This window comes from Xenopus laevis, chromosome 8L (genome assembly GCF_017654675.1).
Source record: "Xenopus laevis strain J_2021 chromosome 8L, Xenopus_laevis_v10.1, whole genome shotgun sequence".
Taxonomy (NCBI): domain Eukaryota; kingdom Metazoa; phylum Chordata; class Amphibia; order Anura; family Pipidae; genus Xenopus; species Xenopus laevis.
In genome coordinates this window covers 13,783,985-13,807,504 of record NC_054385.1, presented here as the reverse complement: position 1 = coordinate 13,807,504, position 23,520 = coordinate 13,783,985, and the positions used below count along the sequence as shown (strand labels likewise).

Here is a 23,520-nt window from a genome sequence, read left to right as displayed (position 1 = left end):
AACTAGGCTTTTTCAATCCACTGGGGTGGTTCTCGGTCTCTGAGTTTTGAGGGTGATGCTTATAGTGTAGCCGGCACTTTTTGGAGGCACATGCTAGACTTTGGGTACAATTTTGCACCTCCAGTTTCAGTGGCATATGGATGCATGGTCAGACAGGGCTGGTGGGACACTGGGAAGGAAAACCAACTCAGACCCGCTCCCTGGCCAGAAACCCTGGGTGCTGCCCCCTGACCTCCCCCGGTGGAGACAAAAAGAATAAAGGTGGCCATACACGATCTGGCTGAAAGTCGGCCAGATCTCGATCGGATGGGGTTAAAAATCCCGTCGGATCGCGGCTGCATCTGTTCGTTGATGCGGTCCCGCGATCCGACCACCCGTTTGCGAACGTGAAGGATCCGATCGTTGGGCCCTAGAGCCCACGATCGGATCAGCCCGATATTGCCCACCTCAAGGTGGGCATATCGGAGGGAGATCCGCTTGTTTGGCGACATCGCCAAACGAGCGGATCTCTCCGTGTGTGGCCACCTTAAGGTACATTTGGAAGAGGGACCAGAGAGGAAACTGATGGGGAAGGTCCCTTATAGGCTAACATTGTACCTCAGTAGGTTTAAACTGGCAAAGTAGGTAGTCAAAGTATTTTTTAAAGAGACAGTACTTCGACTATCGAATGGTCGAACGATTTTAAATTCGAATCGAAGTTGAAGGTCGTAGTAGCCTATTCGATGGCCAAAAAAATACTTCGAAATTCGACGTTTTTTTTACTTCGAATCCTTCACTCAAGCTTATTAAATGTGCCCATTAGTGTCTCCATAACAGAGAGCCTCTCTGAGGAAATTAGACAATGAAGTTGATGTCTTGTTGCTTGCTAGTAGTTGGCTTCAATGAACGGTTTCTCCTGCCATCTGGGGTATTAAAGATTCTTGAAGGGTGTTGGTTAATTTTTAGCAATTTGCCCCAACCATGTTAAATAAGACCTATATTATTTATAAACTGACAAAATTGTGGTCCTCCGTCTGTTGTTGGGCTACAGCTTCCAGCATCCCACCAACAGCCTCTGAATTAGACTAAATGATTCCTAATTACCGGAGCAAATAAAAACGGAAATCGGCAGCCTACAATATATTCCAGTGGTAACGGTTTACACCTATAAGACTATATAAATATTGCAAAGCAGGGTTCTCAAAATATTGTGGAAAAGCCACTTTAAGAGAACCTACTATGTGCCACAGGCATGGGATCTGTTATCCAGAATGCTTGGGACCTGGGGTTTTCAAGATAACGGATCTTTCCATAATTTGGATCTTCATACCTTAAGTCTACTAGACTAGAAAATCATGTAAACATTGAATAAACATTAAATAAACCCAATAGGCTGGTTTTGCTTCCAATAAGGAATAATTATATCTTAGTTGGGATCAAGTACAAGCTACTGTTTTATTATTACAGAGAAAAAGGAAATCATTTTTTAAAATGTGGATTATTTGGATAAAATGGAGTCTATGGGAGACGGCCTTTCCTTAATTCGGAGCTTTCTGCATAATGGGTTTCAGGATAACGGGTCCCATAACTGTACATGGTATATATAGAGTTCCCAATCAGACAGATCAAACAGAGGTGAAGCAGTAGAGAGTGCCATGTCCGTGGTGAGAGGGGCCAGTTCCCCAAGCCTTTTATTTGGATAATAATAATAATAATAATCTCTTCTCCAGAAGAGTGATATAGCCTTGTGTTTGGAGGAAAGACATGTCTATTATAAGCCTGGTTTATGGTGACAGTCTTTATCATCATGCATTCTTTCAAAACCCTTTATCAACCTGCTGCGTATTATGCCTCAACCTAAGGCTGAGGGCACACGGAGCTGATGTTTCTTTTGCAGGTGGAGAAAGCCGGATCCACTCCCTCAGTAAAATTGCATTCACTACTACAGCTTCCACCTCCACTCATATACACGAAATGAAGCCGAGCGGGGGTTAGCCCAAAAATTCCTGCTTTAGAGTTTTCGGAAGCTGTATTTGTCAGTGCGGTTCCCTCCGTGTGCCCTCAGCCTAACAGCTTTCTGGTTGCTAGAGTCAGTGACTCTAATAAGCTGAATGCAGACTGAATGCAGGTATGGGATCTGTTATTCAGAATACTCAGGACCTGGGGTTTACCGAATAAGAGGTCTTTCCGTAATTTGGATCTCAACACCTTGGGGCACATTTACTATGGGTCGAATATCGAGGGTTAATTAACCATCGATATTCGACCGTCTAAGTAAAATCCTTCGACTTTGAATATCGAAGTCGAAGGATTTACCGCATTTCCTTCGTTCGTTCGTACGATCGAAGGAAAAATTGTTTGATCGAATGATTAAATCCTTCGAATTGGACAGTTCTAAGGATTTTAATCCATCGATCGAACGATTTTCCTTCGATCAAAAAAACTTTGGAAAGCATTCCAAACATTGATGCTCGGTAGGTAATCCAATAAGGATTAATTAGATCTTAGTTGGGATCAAGTACAAGCTACTGATTTATTATTACAGACAAAAAAATCATTTCGAAAAACTTGAATTGTTTGATTAAAAGGAGTCTATGGGAGATGGCCTTCCTGTAAATTAGAGCTTTCTGGATAATGGGTTTCCGGATGATAGGCCCCGTACCTGTATAAGAAAATTAAGTCTAGATTTGCATATGAAATTTATATTATTACTGCTGTCAATGTCAAGGACATTGACCATGTAAGCTAATGTCATGCTGCAGGGGGTCAGTGATAGCAATTTAAATCTAAAAAAAAAAAAAAAAAAAAAAAAATAGTTTCTAATTAAAATCCTCCCCCTGAATAACAGGATTTCTTTAGGCACATATCACATGTACCAGCAGGAGCTGTGACATGCCTATAAAAGGGAATGACATCACCTCACACTAGTGTTATCTCTTGCCTCACAAGAGGTTTGTGATGTCACGTGTGCAGTGGCGCTGAGAATAGAAATGCCAGGAGGCCTAAATCCCAGTGCTAAGCAATAGGAATAGATTTAGCCACCGCTCAGCAGAGGCAACATATGTATTGAAATTAAAGGCTCACGCACTGTACCTGTTGCCACTATTTTGGGGTATTTATAATTGTTTTGATAAAGGGTTTAATCACATATTTGCTATAGTGAACCCACTATTAAGGTTAATGCACATCGGGTACTTTCTGGCATTATGTCATAGTGACTGTAAGGAGAAGCAAACCCAAAAGTTTAAAAAAAAACCCTACCCCCTACCCTACATAGACCCCCCCCCTGCCTAAATGTTACCCCGGGCAAATGCCCCTAACTTTTTACTTACCCCTCGGTGCAGATTCAGGCATCGGAGTGCACGGGCGCCACTTCGGTAAAGTTCGGAATGAGACCGACGCTTTGATAATAGTCGTAAGTTTCAGCGCATGCGCAGTTGTCGCAAAGCAGAAACTTGCTCCAGCTGCACTCTGACGGTCTCATTCCGAAGATTACCAAGAGAAGAAGATGGCGCCCGTGAACTGGCAGAATCTGCACGGAGGGGTAAGTAATGACTTAGGGACATTTGCCTGGGGTAACACTTAGGCTGGGAGGGGGGTCTATGTAGGGTAGGGGGTAGGGTTTTTTTAACTTTTGGGTTTGCTTCTCCTTTAAATTAAGCAGGAAGAAAGGGGGGAAAGATGCTGGATATGGTCTTCTGTTTCATTCCAGAAAGATGGATATCCGCAGGGAATCACCCGTGTGACCGTAGACTTATATACTAAGTGGAATGTCTTAGTCCCAAATTTTCAGTTCCGTAGCCTCCAGTGATTCCACTAGGAACCACGGGAATTTGAGACTAGGAGAAATTAAGCTTGGTATATAAGGCTACGGTCACACGGGTGTAAAAGAGTAAAGAGTTAGGGGCATTTGCCTGGGGTAACACTTAGGCTGGGGGAGGAGGGTCTATGTAGGGTAGGGGTTTTTAACGTTTGGGAAAGATGCTGGAGATGGTCTTCTGTTTCATTCCAGAAAGATGGATTTCCACAGGGAATCCCAAATTCTCAGTTCCGTAGCCTCCAGTGATTCCACTAGGACTGAGAATTTGGTACTAGGATACATTCCGCTTGATATATAAGGCTACGGTCACATGGGTGATTCCCTGCGAAAATCCATCTTACTTCTTCATTCTCTCTCTGCCTGGGATTTCCTGTAGGCTCTCTAGCTATTTCCTGCCCATTAGGAGCATTTATAAGATGCTGTTTATTATGTAAAAACCTGTGTTATTAAATGCCGTCTCAGGTCATTGTGGTTTCAGAAAAAGCCAGCACTTCACAATGGAACTGCTTTCAGATATTGTTTCCCCTACTCAATGTAACTGAAGGAGTCACGAAGTGGTGATTTGTCGCCGGGCGACTAATCTCCCCGAATCTTCTTGTCTGTCTCTGCCCTAAGCCATGTAATTAAGGTTATAGAATGCCAAGAAGATAGTTAAATTACAAGACACTATAGAATCTCCCCTCTCTGTCCCTTTGAGTCATGGCCCCAGCTTCTTACGTCATGTACCATTGTTCCCTTTTGACATTGCCCATCTCCCAGCAAATAAAAAGGTGGCAACCCTAAAAAAAGAATAAGCAACTTTTTCCTTGTACTCCTGCACTCTGACATGGCCACCCACACTGGAAGCTGGAAACAGTCAGAAGAAGAAGGCAAATAATTCAACAACTACAAAAAAGAAAAAAATTACAGCCAAGTGAAAAGTTGCTTAGAATTAGCCATTTGATACTCAAAATTTAACTTAAAGGTGAACCACTCTATATAGTCATGTTATACAGGTAAAGGACCTTTTATCCAAACTGCTCGGGACCTGGGGTTTTCTGGATAACTGATCTTTCTGTAATTTGGATCTTCATGCCCAAAGTCTACTAGAAAATCATGTAAACATTAAATAAACCCAATAGGCTGGTTCTGCTTCCAATAAGGATTAATTATATCTTAGTTGGGATCAAGTACAAGCTACTGTTTTATTATTACAGAGAAAAATTTTGATTTTATGGGAGATGGCTTTTCTGTAACTCTGAGCTTTCTGGATAATGGGTTTCCAGATAACAGATCCCATACCTATAGTAGCTCAGCCTCACCTAAAAAAATGTTGCACTTGATGTTAAAATGAAAGGAATAGGTATTGCGGTAATTATTAATTGTTGTAATTATGGTAATTCTGCCATAACTACACTAAAAAAAAAAATCAGCCACTAGAGGATCCACATTTCATTAGAAACTACAGATGAGAGGCAACCTATGCCGCATTTCCTGGTCCTTACAGACGTACAATTACTTTGGGTTTCCCAGAACTGAAGGATGAATGTGAATACCAGTTGAGGGACTGGAATCATGTGAGCTGTTCACCATCAGAACATGATAGATTAAAGTTTACAGACATGCCATTTACCTATAAACTATGAGGTCAGGCTCCTTTGCAAATCCGGCGATGCTCCAGTGGGCTGCTTGCTCCCCTTACATGGTAGTATTTACTGATACATATATATACATGGTGCATACCGTAGTGCCAGTATGCTGCATTCCATTCATTCTGTTAGCAAGGTTTCCTACAGAGGCAATGTAAACATTACAGTTTAGAAGTGTTTGCAGGCACCTGGAACCAGTGTCGGACTGGCCCACAGGGATACCAGGAAAACTCCCGGAGGGCCCAGGTGTCAGTGGGCCCTCCTGCTTCTAAACATTTGGCCTATTTCATGGTCATTCCCTATTGCTATGAGAACAAAGATGCTAAATAGATGTACTAATAGATTATAGTATATAAAGAAAAGAGACCAGGAGAATACAGTGAGGAGAATAATAGTACTAAAAGTGGGCTCCTGGTCTAAGGTTTTTTGTTGGGCCCCTGGTGTCCCAGTCCGACACTGCCTGGAACCCTAATTGTAAGGCCTGGTTGTCTACTATAATAACATAAATCTGAGGACCCCTGAGCTACTACATTGTTCCCCGCTAGAGGACAGTGGTAGTCCAAATGTCCATGTGCCACAGGTAGGGTTGTCACCTTTTCTGGAAAAAAAATATTCTTTTTCCCTATTAATAACATTGGGATAAACCATCATTTTTACCGGCCAGGCCGGTAAAATAGCGGCCAGTTGGCAACCCTAGCCACCAGCTTTGGGGCAATAGCGCACAGGGCAATTCTCAATGTTGTTCAATCTCCATCTCAACTGGCGGGCTTCTCCACGGACTAAAGCTGGCCATAGACGCAAAGATCCGATCGTACGAATCATCGAACGATCGGACTTCCCCATCACCCGACCTGCCACTAACCATTCAGATCAAATAAAGTAGTAAAAGAACAGGTCAGTCGATGTTCTGCCCTGACAGCAATCGTACGAAAGTTATGTCCGACCAAAGCTAGTGACAGTCTCCCACAGAAAATTGTACGATCCACAATACATGCAGAGATATTATCGGCAGCCGACAGAAATCTTTTAACCTGTCCGATCGACTGAACGACCAATCTCCGCCAGACGAAAAATGACGGGACTCTCCACACACGGTCCGTGGACGAAATTGGACGAATCCTCGATTCATACGATCAGATCTTTGCGTCTATGGCCAGCTTTAGGGTAGTGGCACATTGGGAGGCACCCCCAAGTGATTATATATACTTACCTGACTCCCCGGGCCGGTGCTCCTATCAGCAGAAAACTTCACCAGTCCAGGGGTTATTCCAGAGAGCACCACAGAGCTGGCGGCTTCCTTCTTCTTCTTTCTTCGCGAGTAGCCTGAAAAGCCGAATTTTAATGGTTGGCTATTTCATGCTACTTGCATGCACCTGCCCCGGGAAATATGAAGAAAGAAGAAGAAGGAAGCCAATCTCTCCGTGGTGCTCACTGGAATAATGGTGTCAGGTAAGTATATATAATCACTTGGGGGTACCTAACTTTTGGCATCCCCAAGTAAATAAAACTTTTCCCTCTCTTTTAGTGCTTTTATTTAGACAGTGGAGAAGGATAGATGACAGAGACAAAAGTGAAGTAGGCAGCAGTGGCACAGTTGGAGGGGTGCGGCAACTGGGGTTATAGATCTGGTGGGTCATATTGTCTGTAAAGGTAGCCATACATGGAGAGATCCACTCGTTTGGCGATGTCGGATCGCAGCCGCATCTCTTTGTTGATGCGTACCCGTGATCCGACCGCCTGTTACCTTTCGTTAGGATCCGATTGGCCCAATGATCAGATTAGCCCGATATTGCCGACCTCAAGGTGGGCATATCTTGAGGTCGGCAATATCGGGCTGATCCGATCGTTGGGCCAATCGGATCCTAACGAATGGTAACAGGCGGTCGGATCGCGGGAACGCATCAACGAACAGATGCGGGCGCGATCCGACGAGATTTTTAATCCTGTCCAATCGACATCTGGCCGACTTTCGCCCAGATATCGATCGAGGAAGCCCGTCGGAGGGCCCCATACACGGGCCAATAAGCTGCCTACTCGGTCTGTCGGCAGCTTTTATCGTCCCGTGTATGGCCACCTTTAGGTGCAGGGGAAATTTTTGCCCAGGATACTGAAGAGGACAGGTGGCTTGTGCAGGGCTGGACTGAGAGTCAAAACAGGCCCTGGCATTTCAGGCACACAGAGGCCCAAACAGCCCCCACCAGCCCACTAAATACTGACTTTCTATGGGACCTTATAGCAGCTCCTCTGGCATTTGCCAGAACCCACAGATTGCCAGTCCGGGCCTGGGCTTGTGTATCAAGGATGGGGCTGAGCAGGTGGACGCCTTGGGCAGCAATACTATTTGGCACGCCTCTAATAGTTGAACATAGAACAGATGGTAACAAACACTGTAGTTAAAAAGAAAAACAGGACTTTAGCTTCAAAACAAACAATGAATCCATTTTTTTTGGTCTCAACGGACCTCTAAATATTTACAGTACCTAAAATAGAACACTTTTATCATGACCCTCCAGCCGTGGCGCCTTCTCCTCCCCTTCAAAAATCTTAGGAACCCTCTCCCACGGGAGCCAATCACAGATAATTGGAAGGAAGTGCATCCTGTTGCACAGTCCAGAAAATTAACCCTCTATTTAGTTTTCTTAAATAATGCTGAGAGGCCCAAACACACCCAAAGGCACCGGGCACAGTGCAATTACTCATGTTTTGGGTGTTTTTTGATGTATTGTTCGGTTAAGTGCATTCAGAGGAGAATCATATTCTTGGAACACATCTGAAGAATTATTCTAATTGGGGAAAAAAGACGAATTTATGGTTAACCTTATACAAACACCATTTTTATGAGTCAATTCTACCATAATTAGAAGTCCATAATCTAAATAAAATTCCGCTTATATTATATACAGATAATTGCCCTTTAGACAATTCTGGGGGGAAATCGTCTTCCGTTTTAGGGACAAAAATCATTTCTGAAGATCTCTTAGGGTAGAAACACACGTGGAGATTCGGGGAGATTAGTCACCCAGCGACAAATCGCCTCTTCTTTGGGCGACTAATCTCCCCAAACTGCCTTCCCGTCGGCTACAATCTGAGCTTCGTTTTCAGAAGTTGCCCGACGTTTCCTCGTGAGGCAAATTTGCCCGACTTCGGACAAGGAATCATCAGAGTGCCATCCCACCGGTGATTTAGATTCTAGCCAGCAGGGAGGCAGTTCGAGGAGATTAGTCGCTCAAAGAAGAGCCGATTTGTCGCTGGGCGACTAAATCTTCTCGTCTGTCTCTGCCCTTAAAGGTCATGCAAAATTATAAGAAAAACATTTATCCGGAATCTTGGAGAGACCGACATTATAGACTTTTACAGCTTGGCTATGGGACCTATTATCCAGAATGCTCGGGACCTGGGGCTTTCCGGATAAGGGGTATTTCTATAATTAAACGAATTGAAACATTTGATCTTTCCTGCAAAGATCTTTTCCAGGAAAGATCAAGCGCCAACATAGTCAGCAGTACTTTACAATAAACAGGAGATGAGTTTGAAAGTCCCAGAAGGCTTTCCTGCCCCTGCAATAAAATTCTCTTTTTATCAGCTTTAAATAAAACATACAATACCTTCCCATAAAGCTGGCGGCAATGTTTGATCTCACCTCCCAATAACTCCCTTCCCCCCCCCCATCTCTGAGATAAGGCTTTCTCTTCTGTCCATTCCTATGAAACTGTTTACCATAGAAATTGTTTGTTTCCCCTCTCTGTTGGGCTTTAGTCTTTCCTTCGTTTAACATGAAGACAATGAATCATTCTAGTAAATTTCAGTGGGGAGCTTGATTCATTGTTTGTCCTTTATAAGATTCTAAACCTTCTTAATACAGGTGTGGGATCTGTTATCCGGAAACCCATTATCCAGAAAGCTCAGAATTACGGGAAGGCCGTCTTTCCATAGACTTCATTTTATACAAATAATCAATTTTTTTTAATGATTTCCTTTTTCTCTGTAATAATAAAACAGTAGCTTGTACTTGATCCCAACTAAGATATAACTAATCCTTACTGGAGGCAAAACCAGCCTATTGGGTTTATTTAATGATTACATGAATTTCTAGTAGACTTCAATTGTGAAGATCCAAATTACGGTAAGATGTGTTATCCAGAAAATCTCAGGCCCTGAGCATTCTGAATAACAGGTCCGTTACCTGTATTTAGCTTTTTATTCAGCAGCTCTATGGTTTGCAGTTTCAGAAATCCAGTCGCTGGCGTGCAAATGACCCTAGCAACCATGCATTGACTTGAATAAAAGACTGGAATATGAAAAGGAGAGGCCTGAATAAAAAGACGAGGAATAAAAAGTAGGCTGCTTTCAATAATTCCAATAAGGAATAATTATATCTTAGTTGGGATCAATTACAAGCTACTGTTTTATTATTACAGAGAAAAGGGAAATCATTTTTTAAAATGTGGATTATTTAGATAAAATGGAATCTATCTAAATAGCATTATCTTGGATAACAGGTCTCATACCTGTATTCATCTTTAAACTTTAACCAGGGTCAAATTTCAGATCTAGGCTAATACCAGTAGCAGTATTGCTATATAATGCACAAAAGCCATGCATATCTTGTAAATTATATCCTTATAAACGGTGACTAGTGATGTCATCAGTTATAAACGGTGAGTAGTGATGTCATTTGTCACATGACTCTCTAAAACGTGTGTATTATAATAAATAAAGTACCCCTAGTTGTAAAATATATAGTGAATAAAGTACCCCCTCTTGCAAAATATAAGGATATTATAAGTTACCGAGGAGTTTCATGACCATATAAAAGCATGAGGCCGAAGGCCGAGTGTTTTTATACAGGTCATGGAACTCCAAGGTAACTTCTAATAGCCTCATATTTTGCAACTGGGGGTACTTTATTTATTATAATACACAAGTTTCAATGAGTCATGTGACAGAAATGACATCAGAACTCACCGTTTATAACTGATGACATCAGAACTCACCGATTATAAGGATATAATTTACAAGATATTCATGGCTTTTGTGTATTATATAGTGAATAAAGTACCCCCTCTTGTAAAATATAAGGATATTATAAGTTACCGAGGAGTTTCATGACCATATAAAAACACGAGGCCTCTGAGGGGGTACTTTATTTATTATAATACACAAATTTCAGTGAGTCATGTGACAGAAATGACATCAGAACTCACCGTTTATAACTGATGACATCAGAAATCACTGTTTATAAGGATATAATTAACAAGATATTCATGGCTTTTGTGTATTATAAGGATATTAGGAGTTACCTCGGAGTTCCATGACCTGTATATTATATTACGGTCATGAAACGCCTCGGTAACTTATAATATCCTTATATTTTACAAGAGGGGGTACTTTATTCACTATATTAACTTTATACACTTCGTCCCTGCTTCAGATCTTTATGACTCATTGTTTTTTTCCTTTATACGGAGAATCCCTGCGTAGCAAGCGTTACAGCATACGCACTGCATACATTCTTCTCTGGATAATCATTACTTACCAATCTCAGCGTACCAAGACTGGAAATGCCTCCCTCATGGTCTGATCCGCTTTACAATATTCATAGAATATTTATTCTATTGTCTGCTCAGCTATGGCACATTGATTGAATGCTCATCACGCCTGCCACCGATATGGCTCGCTGGCCTTAAATTGCAGCAGTCATTGCAACCAGAGTCTGATAGAATACAAACGAATGGCTTTCCCCATCCTGTGTCACTACATAAGAACATTATGGGACTCACAGAAGCATCTGCACCTTGGCCAAAACATACGTTAAACAGCCTCCAAACAGTCATCACACTAGGGAGAGAAAATGAAAATCTGATATTATTTAGGTGGCAGCTTTAAATTAAAGGGGAATTTACCCTGCCCATCCAGCATATAATATAAGCCCCTATATATGGACCTGTACCTCCTTCTCAACCACAAAGCAACCCCGTAATGGCTCTTAGATGCAAAGCAGGGTTCATCTTTTGCCATGGCACATCCTTGTGTGGAGGGCTCCTTGTCACTGCCAAACAAGAGCATTTGTACTGGTGAGCATGCTCATGGTTGGAAATCCCCACCAAGGAAATATGACTAAAGAAGGTGGAGCACCAAACCTGCTCCACAATAAGTTTTACACTAAGCAAATCATGTGGAGGGGGCAGGGGGGTCTAAAACAATCAAGTACAGAGTGGGGTTTACTTCCCCTTTAACTTTTAATATGACGGATGGGAAGTAAGTCAGACCATGCAGTAGGCTTTTAATTTTGATTTTGCTTGCCATTCTGTCTTTGAACAATATGTTATTTAAAAATGCTGGAAATGTACTTAGATATAAAGAAAGATCAATAAAATAAATATTAAAAAAATGCTATCTGGTTGCTAGGGTGGGGTCAGTGACCCCAGCCAGTAGATTTTTAACAAATTATTATTGGGTACATTATCTCTAACAATATGCAAATGTTTATAGATTCTTATAAACACATCATACCAGGAGACATCACTAAGCAACATTTACAACAATCTATTGGGACTAGTCCGATTGCCATTTTGGAGTCAGAAAAGATTTTTTTTGGAGAGGCTTCAAATGTTTTTTTTTTGGATCAACTAGCAGGCAGGCTAAAATAGAGTTAAAAGTTTGAACTTGATGGACTTGTGTCTTTTTTTTTAGGGATGCACCGAATCCACTTCGCCAAGGAATCCTTCCTTGGCGAAGGATTCAGCCGAATACCGAACCGAACCCTAATTTGCATATGTAAATTAGGAGTGGGAAGGGGAAAACATTGTTTACTTCCTTGTTTTGTGACAAAAAGTAACGCAATTTCCTTCCCCGCCCCTAATTTTCATATGTAAATTAGGGTTCGGATTCGGTTCAGCCGGGCAGAAGGATTCGTCCGAATCCTGCTAAAAAAGGCCGAATCCCGAACCGAATCCTGGATTCGTTGAATCCCTACTTTTTTTCAACCTGATAACAAAGAAGACGTTTTTCTGCAGAGATCTGAACGTTCCTATGTATTTGTGCACAGGCCGTAGTGCAAATGTAATTGTAACTCACATTGAAATCAATATTGTGCCGTATATGTCAGGATTGATAAATATTTATATAAACTGGTTTTGAGGAAAATAAATAAAATATTCATCGAATTACAGTGCAGGTTTTGCCTTTAAGGGACGAGTGTTTTTAGCTGCGTTCCCTGTGTTCCGGTTTCATGCGTTCAGCGCAGGAGTAGACGCACTGAATTCTTTTCAATGGGGCTGTACTCACACAGATGCATGTAAACGCTGAACGCAGGGAAAATGCAACATGCTGCATCCCAACCAGGGGCGGAACTACCGGGGGAGCAGGGGGTGCGAGCGGGCCAGGCCCTCCGGCAGTCCACGCGCCGCATATTCCCGGCCAGTTCCGGGTGTACGGAGGGGGGCCCGGCTGCGCGTCCTGCGCCAGGGCCCGCCCCCCGGGCCCGCCCCCCAGTTCCGTTTCTGATGCCAACCTGCGTTCGGCGCATACATGCGTCTGTATGAGTACAGCCCCATTGAAAATAATTCAGTGCGCCTACTCCTGCGCTGAACGCATGAAACCGGAACGCAGGGGAGCGCAGCTAAAAACACTTGTCTGTTAGAGCTCTAAGCGAAGCAGAATGTTTGAGTTTTCGGCTCATGTGTTTAAAGGGTTTGAGCACTGACAGGCTGGCTCTAATCTACTCTTAATGTCTGTTCTGCAGGGACACCATTTACACTGAGTTATAACCATGCCTCTTGGGAAGAACGTCAAGAAGAAAATTGAGGACATCAATATGGTGTACAACATCAAGGAGAAGCTGGGAGCGTAAGTGTCCGGCAGAGGAGGAAGAATAATGCACTGAAACTGTAGCTTTATTAAAGGGGTTGTTAACTTTTAGTGTGATGTAGAGAGTAATATTCTGAGACAATTTGCAATTAGTTTTTAATTTGCTTTGCGTTGGGCTTTCTTCCGTTCAGCCGCAGGATTGATAAATATTTATATAAACTGGTTCGAGGAAAATAAATAAAAGATTCATCGAATTGCATAGAGTGCAGGTTTTGCCTTTAAGCGCTCTTACAGACGAGTTACTCAGGAGTAGATGCACTGAATTCTTTTCAATGGGTCTGTACTCACACAGACGCATGTAACACAGGTAAATTGCAACATACTGCATCCCACCTGCATTTGGCGCTTACATGCGTCTGTGTGAGTACAGCCCCCTTCACAATAATTGAGTGTCTACTCCTGCGCTCCCCTGCGACTTTGAAAATAATTCATTGCGTCTACTCCTGCACTCCCCTGAGGCTGAACGGAAGAAAGCGCAACGCAGGGTAGCGAAGGAAAAACCGCCCGTGTGTAAGAGCCCTAACTCAAAAAACACAAGTAATACAAATTAAAGATGAATTGCAAATAGTCTTAGAATGGGTATGGGATCTGTTATCCGGAAACCTGTTATCCAGAAAGCTACGAATATCGGAAAGGCCGCCTTCCATAGATTCCATTCGAAATAATCCAAATTTTAAAAAACGATTTCCCTTTTCTCTGTAATAATAAAACAGGACCTTGTAATTGAGCCAAACTAAGATATAATTAATCCTTATTGGAAGCAAAACCAGTCTATTGGGTTTACTTAGGGGCACATTTACTATGGGTCGAATATTTCGACCATCGAAATTAAATCCTTCGACTTCGACCACAATTCGTTCAATCGAACAATTAAATCCTTCAAATCAAACGATTCGAAGGATTTTAATCCATCGATCGAACGATTTGCTTCGTTCAGAAATTGATCAGAAATTGCTAGGAAAGCCTATGGGGACCTTTTAGGTCGCGAAGTAGGTGGTCGAAGTTTTTTTAAAGAGACAGTACTTCGACTATCGAATGGTCGAATAGATGAACGATTTTTAGTTCGATTCGTAGTCGAAGTAGCCAATTCGATGGTTGAAGTAGCTAAAAAAATACTTCGAAATTCTAATCCTTCACTCGAGCTAAGTAAATGTGCCCCTTAATGTTTACATAATTTTCTAGTAGACTTCAATTATGAATATCCAAATTATGGAAAGATCTGTTATGCGAAAAACCTCAGGTCCCGAGCATTTTGGATAACAGGTACATTACTTGTATTTAGCTTTTTATTCAGCAGCTCTATGTTTTGCAGTTTCATCAATCTAGTTGCTGGGGTGCAAATTACCCCAGCAACCATGCATTGACTTGAATATAAGACTGGAATATGAATAGGAGAGGTCTGAATTGAAATATGAGGAATAAAAAGTAGCAATAACTCTACATCTGTAGCCTTACAGAGCATTTGACCACCACATGAAAGCTGGAAAGAGTCAGAAGAAGAAGTCAATAATTCAAAAATTGGAAATATGAATATGCATTGGAATATGAGACTGTATGTAATACCTATAAAAGAAAGGCCATATCAGGAAAGTTTCTTGGTGGAATGTTCAGATTAGGGATCCACCGAATGCACTATTTTGGATTTGGCCGAACCACCGAATCCTTCGCGAAAGATTCGGCCAAATACCAAACCGAATCTGAATTTGCAAATACAAATTAGAGGTGGGAAGGGGAAAAGATTTTTTACTTCCTTGTTTTGTGACAAAAGTCACCCGATTTCCCTCCCCGCCCCTAATTTGCATATGCAAAGTCGGATTCAGTTCGACCGGGCAGAAGGATTCGGCACAATCCAAATTCTGCTGAAAAAGGGCGAATCCTGGCTGAATCCTGGATTCAGTGCATCCCTAGTTCAGATGCATTACATTGATCCTCAGCAGCTCTCCAGTTTCAGCAATCTGGTTGCTAGGGTCCAAATTACCCTAGCAACCATGCAATCAACCGGGGACAGGAATATGAATTGCAGAGGCCTGAATAGAAAGACGAGTAATAAAAAAGTAGCAATAACAATAAATGTGTAGCCTTACAGAGCATTTGGTTTTTTTAGATGAAGTCAGTGACCCCAATTTGAAAGCTGGAAGAAGAAGGAACATAATTGAAAAACTATAATGGCCAATTGAAAAATTGTTTAGAATTAGCTATTCTATAACATACTAAAAGTTAAGGACCCTTTAAGCTCAGAGGCCAGTACACCTGAAACAGTTTGCCTGGTTAGAAGTACAACGTATTGTGTTTGTTGTGCTCTCGCTGGGTAATTTATCCCTCGAGTTGGAGAAAGCAAAGCCATATTTATGCTAATTAATCCAGAGACTGAAACAAAAGCAGATTTGTTTTCTAAAATGCCATCCTAGATGGTCCAATTTCTCTCCCGAGCCTGAATGTTACAATGCATGAAGACTGTGAAGATCCAATAGAGGGGGAAACAAGTGCCCATGAATTTGGGAGTCTCTTTTTGCTGGAGCTTCTAACAGAGGGCTGTGAGTGCAATATATACGAGCCGTGAAAGCCTGCAATCATAACATTAGTGGGCTTTTTTTCCTCAAGCAGAACTCTGAAAATAACAGTCTGGCCCCACAACATTCAGTCTGAGATTAATTTGCCATTATACACAATGTTAAATAAATTTCTTCTCTGCAGTCAGATACAAAATCATTTGCCAAAGCTGCCTACCTCCATTGGCACGCTCTCCAAAACAGCTATAGCAAAAGCTCCCTCTAGTGGTCATTTTGACACTCAACGTGTTTTTATCCCAAATTCTCCACCTTGTACTAGAATCCCATGTTAATCCAGCACCATGCAGGAGTACATAGGGCAAGTAGAAAACAGAGATCATTTTTGAGGAGCCCCGCTTAGCAGAAATTGGTTAACCCACCCTCTGCAAAGCTAATTACTACCGTATTCAGATGCTTCAGACTGGATTTCTATGAAGATACTCTGCAAACAAGAAAATTAATGGCTAATAAACCACGTAGGATGTGGATTTGATAGGTCTCCCATATTTAAAGGAAAAGGAAAGCTCTAATCCAACGGGGGGTGCCAAATGCTAGGGCTTCTACCAAAGATTCTAATGACTTACCTGAAACCCCATACCAGTGCTCCCATTAGCAGAAAACTGCACCACGCTGGGGCATTTGCAAGTAAGGGATCCTCTACTCCCCCTCTTCTTTCTTCAAAATCCGACGTCCGATGCATGCACAGTAGAGTGAAAAGGCCTGCCTTTTTGTTGAAGTCGGGCTTTTAACTCAACTTCACATATGCACCCGCTCGAAGGAAGAGGATCACTCACTCTCAAGTGCCCCTGGCTGGTGCAGTTATCTGCTAACAGGAGCACCCACATGGAGCAATCCTTAGGGGTGCCCTATCATTTGGCACCCCCTTGGATTGGAGTTTTTAGTCTCCTTTAAGGGGTGAGGTGCCAACCCTAGAGGAGACCCTGTGAGTGAGGATTGGTTAGTCTAGGGATAGACATACTAAGCAAGTAAGGCAATTGGCAGAACTTGTGTGGTTAAATCATAGGTGAACAATGGCATAGCTAGAACCCTATGTGCCCAACCTAAAATGTGCATTAGGCCCTAAGCTCCCTCCTCCCCAAGCATGTAGATATAGGGGTTCTCTTTGTAGCCCCAACAGTGCTCCAGAGAGAGGGTTACAGTATATCAAATGTTATTTGCTGTTACAGATATTTACTACATGGCAGCATAGAAACCAGTGCAACTTGCATCAGAATTTAATAATCAGCCCTGTAGCATCAGCTTATATTACAGACCAACCTCATTTTCTGATGGATAATTAGCGATGACCCCTAAACTTAGCTTCTCAACAGCTGCTCAGAGCCCATTGAACTTGTAAGTGTCGCAGATGCTTTTCAAGATGGTGACCCCCTGTGACAAGTTTGAAGTCCCGGGTCATTGATGCTATTGAGAAGATGAAACTTTAGGCGGGTGCAATAATTTAAAGGGATACTGTCAAGGGAAAATTTTTTTTTCAAAATGAATCAGTTAATAGTGCTGCTCCAGCAGAATTCTGCCCTGAAATCCATTTCTCAGAAGAGCAAACAGATTTTTTTATATTCAATTTTGAAATCTGACATGGGGCTAGACATTTTGTCAATTTCCCAGCTGCCTCTGGTCATGTGACTTGTGCCTGAACTTTAGGAGAGAAATGCTTTCTCGCAGGCTGCTGTTTTTCCTTCTCAATGTAACTGAATTTACTATTGAGTGCTGTTCTTAGATCTACCAGGCAGCTGTTATCTTGTGTTAGGGAGCTGCTATCTGGTTACCTTCCCATTGTTCTTTTGTTTGGCTGCTGGGAGGGAAAAGGGAGGGGGGGTGATATCACTCCAACTTGCAGTACAGCAGTAAAGAGTGATTGAAGTTTATCAGAGCACAAGTCACATGATCTGGGGCAGCTGGGAAATTGACAATATGTCTAGCCCCATGTCAGATTTCAAAATTGAATATAAAAAAATCTGTTTGCTCTTTTGAGAAATGGATTTCAGTGCAGAATTCCGCTGGAGCAGCACTATTAACTGATTTATTTAGAATTTTTTTTTTCCCCATGACAGTATCCCTTTAAGTATATAAAATATGGTGTTTTTATCCATATTCATTTAGGGTTTAGTTTTCCTTTAAACTGGTACCAAGCCCCAACCTATTGTCCCAATTCTAGATGCTTTTACTGACTGCCTTTTGTAGGTTGCACCTGCTTCATACATATAATGTTTTTTTTTATCCTCATTTTTCCTGCCATCCTAATTATGTTCCTCTACCCACACTGTGCCAGAGGAGGTGTGCCCAGTGCTTCGTGCCTAGGTACTGCAGAAGGCAGTTAGTGTACAGTGAAAGTTTTCTAAGGAGGCATGCGACGTGAGGCCAGGCAGAACACAGGAATCAGCAGGAATCACTGTACATGTCTCATTTCTGCACTGAAAACCATCTGATTAATCCTCCTCCTCCGCCTTGTGCCATTGCTATCGTGTCAGCCTGGCTGGGTGCCGTTGTCACTGCCCTCCTACGCCTACGCAGTGCCACAGTCCGTGGGAGACGGTGCCAGCCTCCTTCTGCTAACGAGAAGCATTGCTAGTTAGTGAAAAACTGATTCTCTGAATATGGCTTTGGGGAGGGGGCAGCCAACGTGTGGGAGGCTGTCCCTTCAGAAACACACTCACATGTGCCAAAAACAAACAGTCTCAGAATAGGCCTCAAGTCTTAAGCTGTGCGAGACTGTGAAGTTGTTGTAGTCCAACATTCTTTATATAAAGTTACTTCGACAAACAAGAGTATCTTTGTTCAGCATTTGATGGGGGGCCTAATACAGACCAATTCAATCACTCAGCTGTTGTGAGCTGCGCAGAACCGTATATCCTACCAGCTTTGATAAGAAAGGGAGTTGGTTTTTCAGCCCGTAGGTGGGTACAGAGGGGCCATCAATCTGCCAGGGGGGTTTATTTATAAACATGCGGCTGGCTGAAAAAAGCCAATCACTGCTTGGATTCTATGGGTTACGGCCCTTGTGCAAATTTGCCCATTTTTTTTAAATGAGCTCCAGTGTATACTTTACTGTTGAAGCCCCCTTCCCCAAGATCTGAGCTGTATTTATTAACTTTTCCACTGCACAGCTGTGTATTGCTGCATGGACACAAAAAGACTTAAGGTGGCCATCCATACACTATAAGATCCGCTCCTTTGGCAAGGTCGCCAAACGAGCGGATCTTTACCTGATATGCCAGGCGATATCTGGTGAATCCGAACGTTCGGTAATCGGATTACAATTCCTACGAATGGGCTCCGACGAGTCACAGGACCACATCAACTAGCCGATGCGGTCCTGGATCGTACAAAAAAATCAAACTTGACCGATCGATATCTGGCTGATTTTTGACCTGATATCGATCGGGAGGACCCATCGGGCCGAATCGATCTAATGGACCAATATCGGCAGCTTTAATCTGCCCGTGTATGGCCACTTTTACACTGCTAAGTGCAATAGTTGCCTGAAAAGCCACATGGATAGTTGCCTGGGTGTCTCTCCTACATGCTGAAGGTCATGGCCAAGGTGTGCTGCAGGACAGGGATTATGGTCATGTTCATAATCCAAGGAAAACAGTTGAATCAAAACAGTTCCAGACAGTAATTTTAAACTGCAATTTGTTTATTTAGCAGTGTAGGCACACTACATGTTTCGGGAAAATAGTTGAATCAAAACAGTTCCAGACAGTAATTTTAAACTGCAATTTGTTTATTTAGCAGTGTAGGCACACTACATGTTTCGGGCAGAGTAGTGTGCCTACACTGCTAAATAAACAAATTGCAGTTTAAAATTACTGTCTGGAGCTGTTTTGATTCAACTATTTTCCTTGGATTATGCACATGAGGTGTCACACAGACACCTACTGAATCTTACAGCTATAAAGTGAAGAAAATGGAAACTGAATCATACCTGTTATATTGATTATGGTCATGTTGTTGTGCTGGCAGCTAGGCTGTGTGCGCCCTTGAGTATTCTCCCCTGGGCCCCTGGTACCAACACTGCTTCAAGGTCCCATGAATAAGGAGAAGATGTATAAATGCTAGGGGCAGGGGCGATCCTGGCCCTTCTGCCGCCTGAGGCAGCAGCAGTTGCTGCTGCCCCCCCTCCCCTGGAAATTTGCTCTTAAAGTACCAGGAGCAGCATTTTTGCTGCCCCTGGTACCTAGTGGGGCGCTGCCGCCTGAGGCGACAGCCTCACATAAATCTCCTGACCTCCAATTCAGGTTATTCACTGATGTGAGCCAGAGTTAGCTCCAACAGTAGCTTCAGGGTTCCCTGTATAGTTGCACAATTCAGCAAAAGAGGCAGGATAGTTGCAATGGCGCATGCTGCCAATGAGTAAAAAGTGCAAGGAGCGTGTTTGAATGCAAGTACCTTTAATGAAAGGCGTCAATATGTGCAGCATTTGCATCTGTTTGATGCATTGACCCGTCATACCCTGGCCTACCACGCTGATGAAAATACTTATTTTAGCAGGTGTAAATTGATTCACCTACATAAAGGTTATTTGAGGAAGTCAGGAACAATGTCCCCCAGGGTTGGACTGGGTTGGCTGGCCACAAATCAGAACAGGTATGGGGAGGAAGGCGTAGGAGGAGGACCAGATGACTATGGCAGGGGCCCTGGGGTTGGTGTGGGGGCCCCAGAGGTGGCGCCCTGGACCCCCAGTCCGAGAGGCTGATGTCCCCTATTTAGAAAATAACAGAAGTCCCTGAGTAATACCTTGAATTGTTACAAGTGACATCATTTAGCATTGTTTTAAAACAAGTGACATAAACAGTTCAACCCAGAGAAAAGTCCCTAATATTATCAAATGATCTGGTCGGTTTATGTCAAGCTACAGCGAATGCTGACGGGATTTAACACCCACCGGTAGGTCAATGGATTGGGGTAGGGATTGTTTCTAAAGCCTTTATTTTTGTTTACCAGGGGGGCGTTCTCCGAGGTGGTCTTAGCCCAAGAGAAGAATTCTGAGCGACTGGTGGCCCTGAAATGCATCCCTAAGAAAGCTCTCCGAGGGAAAGAGGCCGTGGTAGAGAATGAGATCGCAGTGCTGAAGAAGTAAGGGCATGGTTTTCTCATTTAATCATTAGAGGCCGGCTGAGATAATGGACTATATAATGATAATGCCATAATGAAAATATCATCATCCTCATTTGTGCCACCTGTTCATTTACTGGGCTGTATTTGGAATGTAAAAGATAAACCTATTAGCCAGATACGGATTTTATCGGATTGTATTCATATAAAGGATTCATTATATCTTAGTTAGGATCAAGTACATGGTACATGGTACTGTGTTATAACAGGCATGAGATTCTTTATCTGGAAACCCGTTATCCAGAAAGCTCTCAAAGTCTCCCAAGGACTCTATTTTATCCAAATAATCCAAATTTTTAAAAATGATTTCCTTTTTCTCTGTAATAATAAAATAGTAGCTTGTACTTGATCCCAACCAAGATATAATTAATCCTTATTGGAAACAAAACCAGCCTATTGGGTTTATTTAATATTAAGGTGTGAAGATTCGAATTACAGAAATATCCTTTACCTTGAGTATTCTGGATAACAGGTCCCATACACGTACAGAGAAAAAAGGAAATATGTTTTAAAATTCTGAATTATTTGATTGAAATTGAGCCAATGAGAGATGACCTTCCTGTAACTCAGACCTTTCTGCATAACGGGTTTCTGGATAATGGATCCTATACCTGTACCAGGCACTTAAATAAAGTTTAAAGTGACAGCTTTCCAACTGTCGGGAGTCATTTGCAACCCACCTCTCCTTAGCCAGTGGCTTGTGTTCCATGTTCACTACTTTATAGTGCCAAGTACCCAATTAAAGGAGAAGTAAGGATTAAGAAAGAAGTAGGGTAAAAGTGGTGCACGTTATGCACAGTTATGTTTTGGGGTCCTGTCCACAGCCATTTACAGAGAAGATCTGTGCCTCTGAAGATGTCCCCAGTAGATCACCATCTTTTTTTCTGCTGATACAAAAACTGATTTGTAAATTTAGAATCTCAGAAACCAGTGCATTTAGCATCAGAATTTAATTTAATCAGCCCAGTAGCATCAGTTTATATAACAGATGAACCTCATTTTCTGCTGGATGATTTGTGTGACCCCTAAATTAAGCATCTCAACAGCTGCCCAGAGCCCACTGAGCATGTGGAGTGCCTCCGACACTCAAAATATGATCTAACAAGATCCAAGGGGAGATCATGTGACAAATTCAAAGGCCTGGATTATTACTATTATAGGGCGTTTGGTACTTCTAAATGTATACGTTTTCAGGGTTTAGTTCTCCCTCATTTAAGATTAACATGTAAGTAATTGTATATATATATATTAATGGGGAACTCCAGCCAAAAATAGTGAAAGAATGTGAACTCCTAGTTTGGATATTCTGCAAGGAATAAATATGGGGCCTGGGGGTTTTATTAAGTCTAATTAAAAAACAAGAAATTAGAAAAGAGGGTGCACACCCTTGAACGATTGTAATGCGAGGTGATAATCGATAGGGAGACTCCCCAGCCTTTTTATTTTTGTTATTTGTGCCCCTGAGGAAGACCAATATGGTTGAACGCGTTGGGCTCACTTTTTATTTCGGTAATTTTTGTATATTATACGTTTTTTCTTCTTTTTATCTTATGTAATAAATATTAGGGATGCACCAAATCCACAATTTTGGATTCGGCCGAACTCTCGAATCCTTTGCGAAAGATTTGTCCGAATACCGAACCGAATCCGAACCCTAATTCGCATATGCGAATTAGGGGTGAAAAGGGGAACACATTTTTTACTTCCTTGTTTTGTGACAGAAAGTCACGCAATTTCCCTCCCCGCCCCTAATTTGTAGATGCAAAGTCGGATTCGATTGGCTGGGCAGAAGCATTCGGCCGAATCCTGCTGAAAAAGGCCAAATCCTGGTCGAATCCCTGGCTTCGGTGCATCCCTAATAAATATATTATATAATTTCTTTAAATTGAGTGTGCAATCCTTTCCTGATTTTCTATAATTAAAAAACAAATCATTTAAACATTAATTAAACCCCTTTGGATTATTTAAAGTTTAGTTGGCAGATAGTACAAGAAAAAGGAAATCACGTTTGAAACATTTAGGGGCCGATTCACTAAATTCGAGTGAAAGATTCGAAGTAAAAAAACTTCGAATTTCGAAGTATTTTTTGGGCTACTTCGACCATCGAATGGGCTACTTCGACCATCGAATGGGCTACTTCGACCTTCGACTACGACTTCGAATCGTAGGATTCGAACTAAAAATCGTTCGACTATTCGACCATTCGATAGTCGAAGTACTGTCTCTTTAAAAAAAACTTCAACCCCCTACTTCGCCAGCTAAAAGCTACCGAAGTCAATGTTAGCCTATGGGGAAGGTCCCCATAGGCTTTCCTAAGTTTTTTTGATCGAAGGATATTCCTTCGATCGTTGGATTAAAATCCTTTCGAATCGTTCGATTTGAAGGATTTAATCGTTCGATCGAAGGAATAATCCTTCGATCGTACGAACGCAGAATTTGCGCTAAATCCTTCGACTTCGATATTCGAAGTCGAAGGATTTCAATTCCTAGTCGAATATCGAGGGTTAATTAACCCTCGATATTCGACCCATAGTGAATC

The 23,520-nt window shown here is 42.2% G+C and overlaps 1 protein-coding gene across 1 annotated transcript in view; it reads left to right on the top strand.

Moving 5' to 3' along the window:
* Positions 1–23,520, top strand: part of pnck.L (pregnancy up-regulated nonubiquitous CaM kinase L homeolog) — a gene marked incomplete at its 3' end in the record, with an annotated part of 45,552 nt that overhangs the window by 1,115 nt on the left and 20,917 nt on the right. The window contains 2 exon segments of the mRNA NM_001089174.1: positions 13,172–13,275; positions 20,811–20,942. Of these exon segments, the coding sequence (NP_001082643.1) occupies positions 13,199–13,275; positions 20,811–20,942 (209 nt within the window). The 5' untranslated portion in view covers positions 13,172–13,198.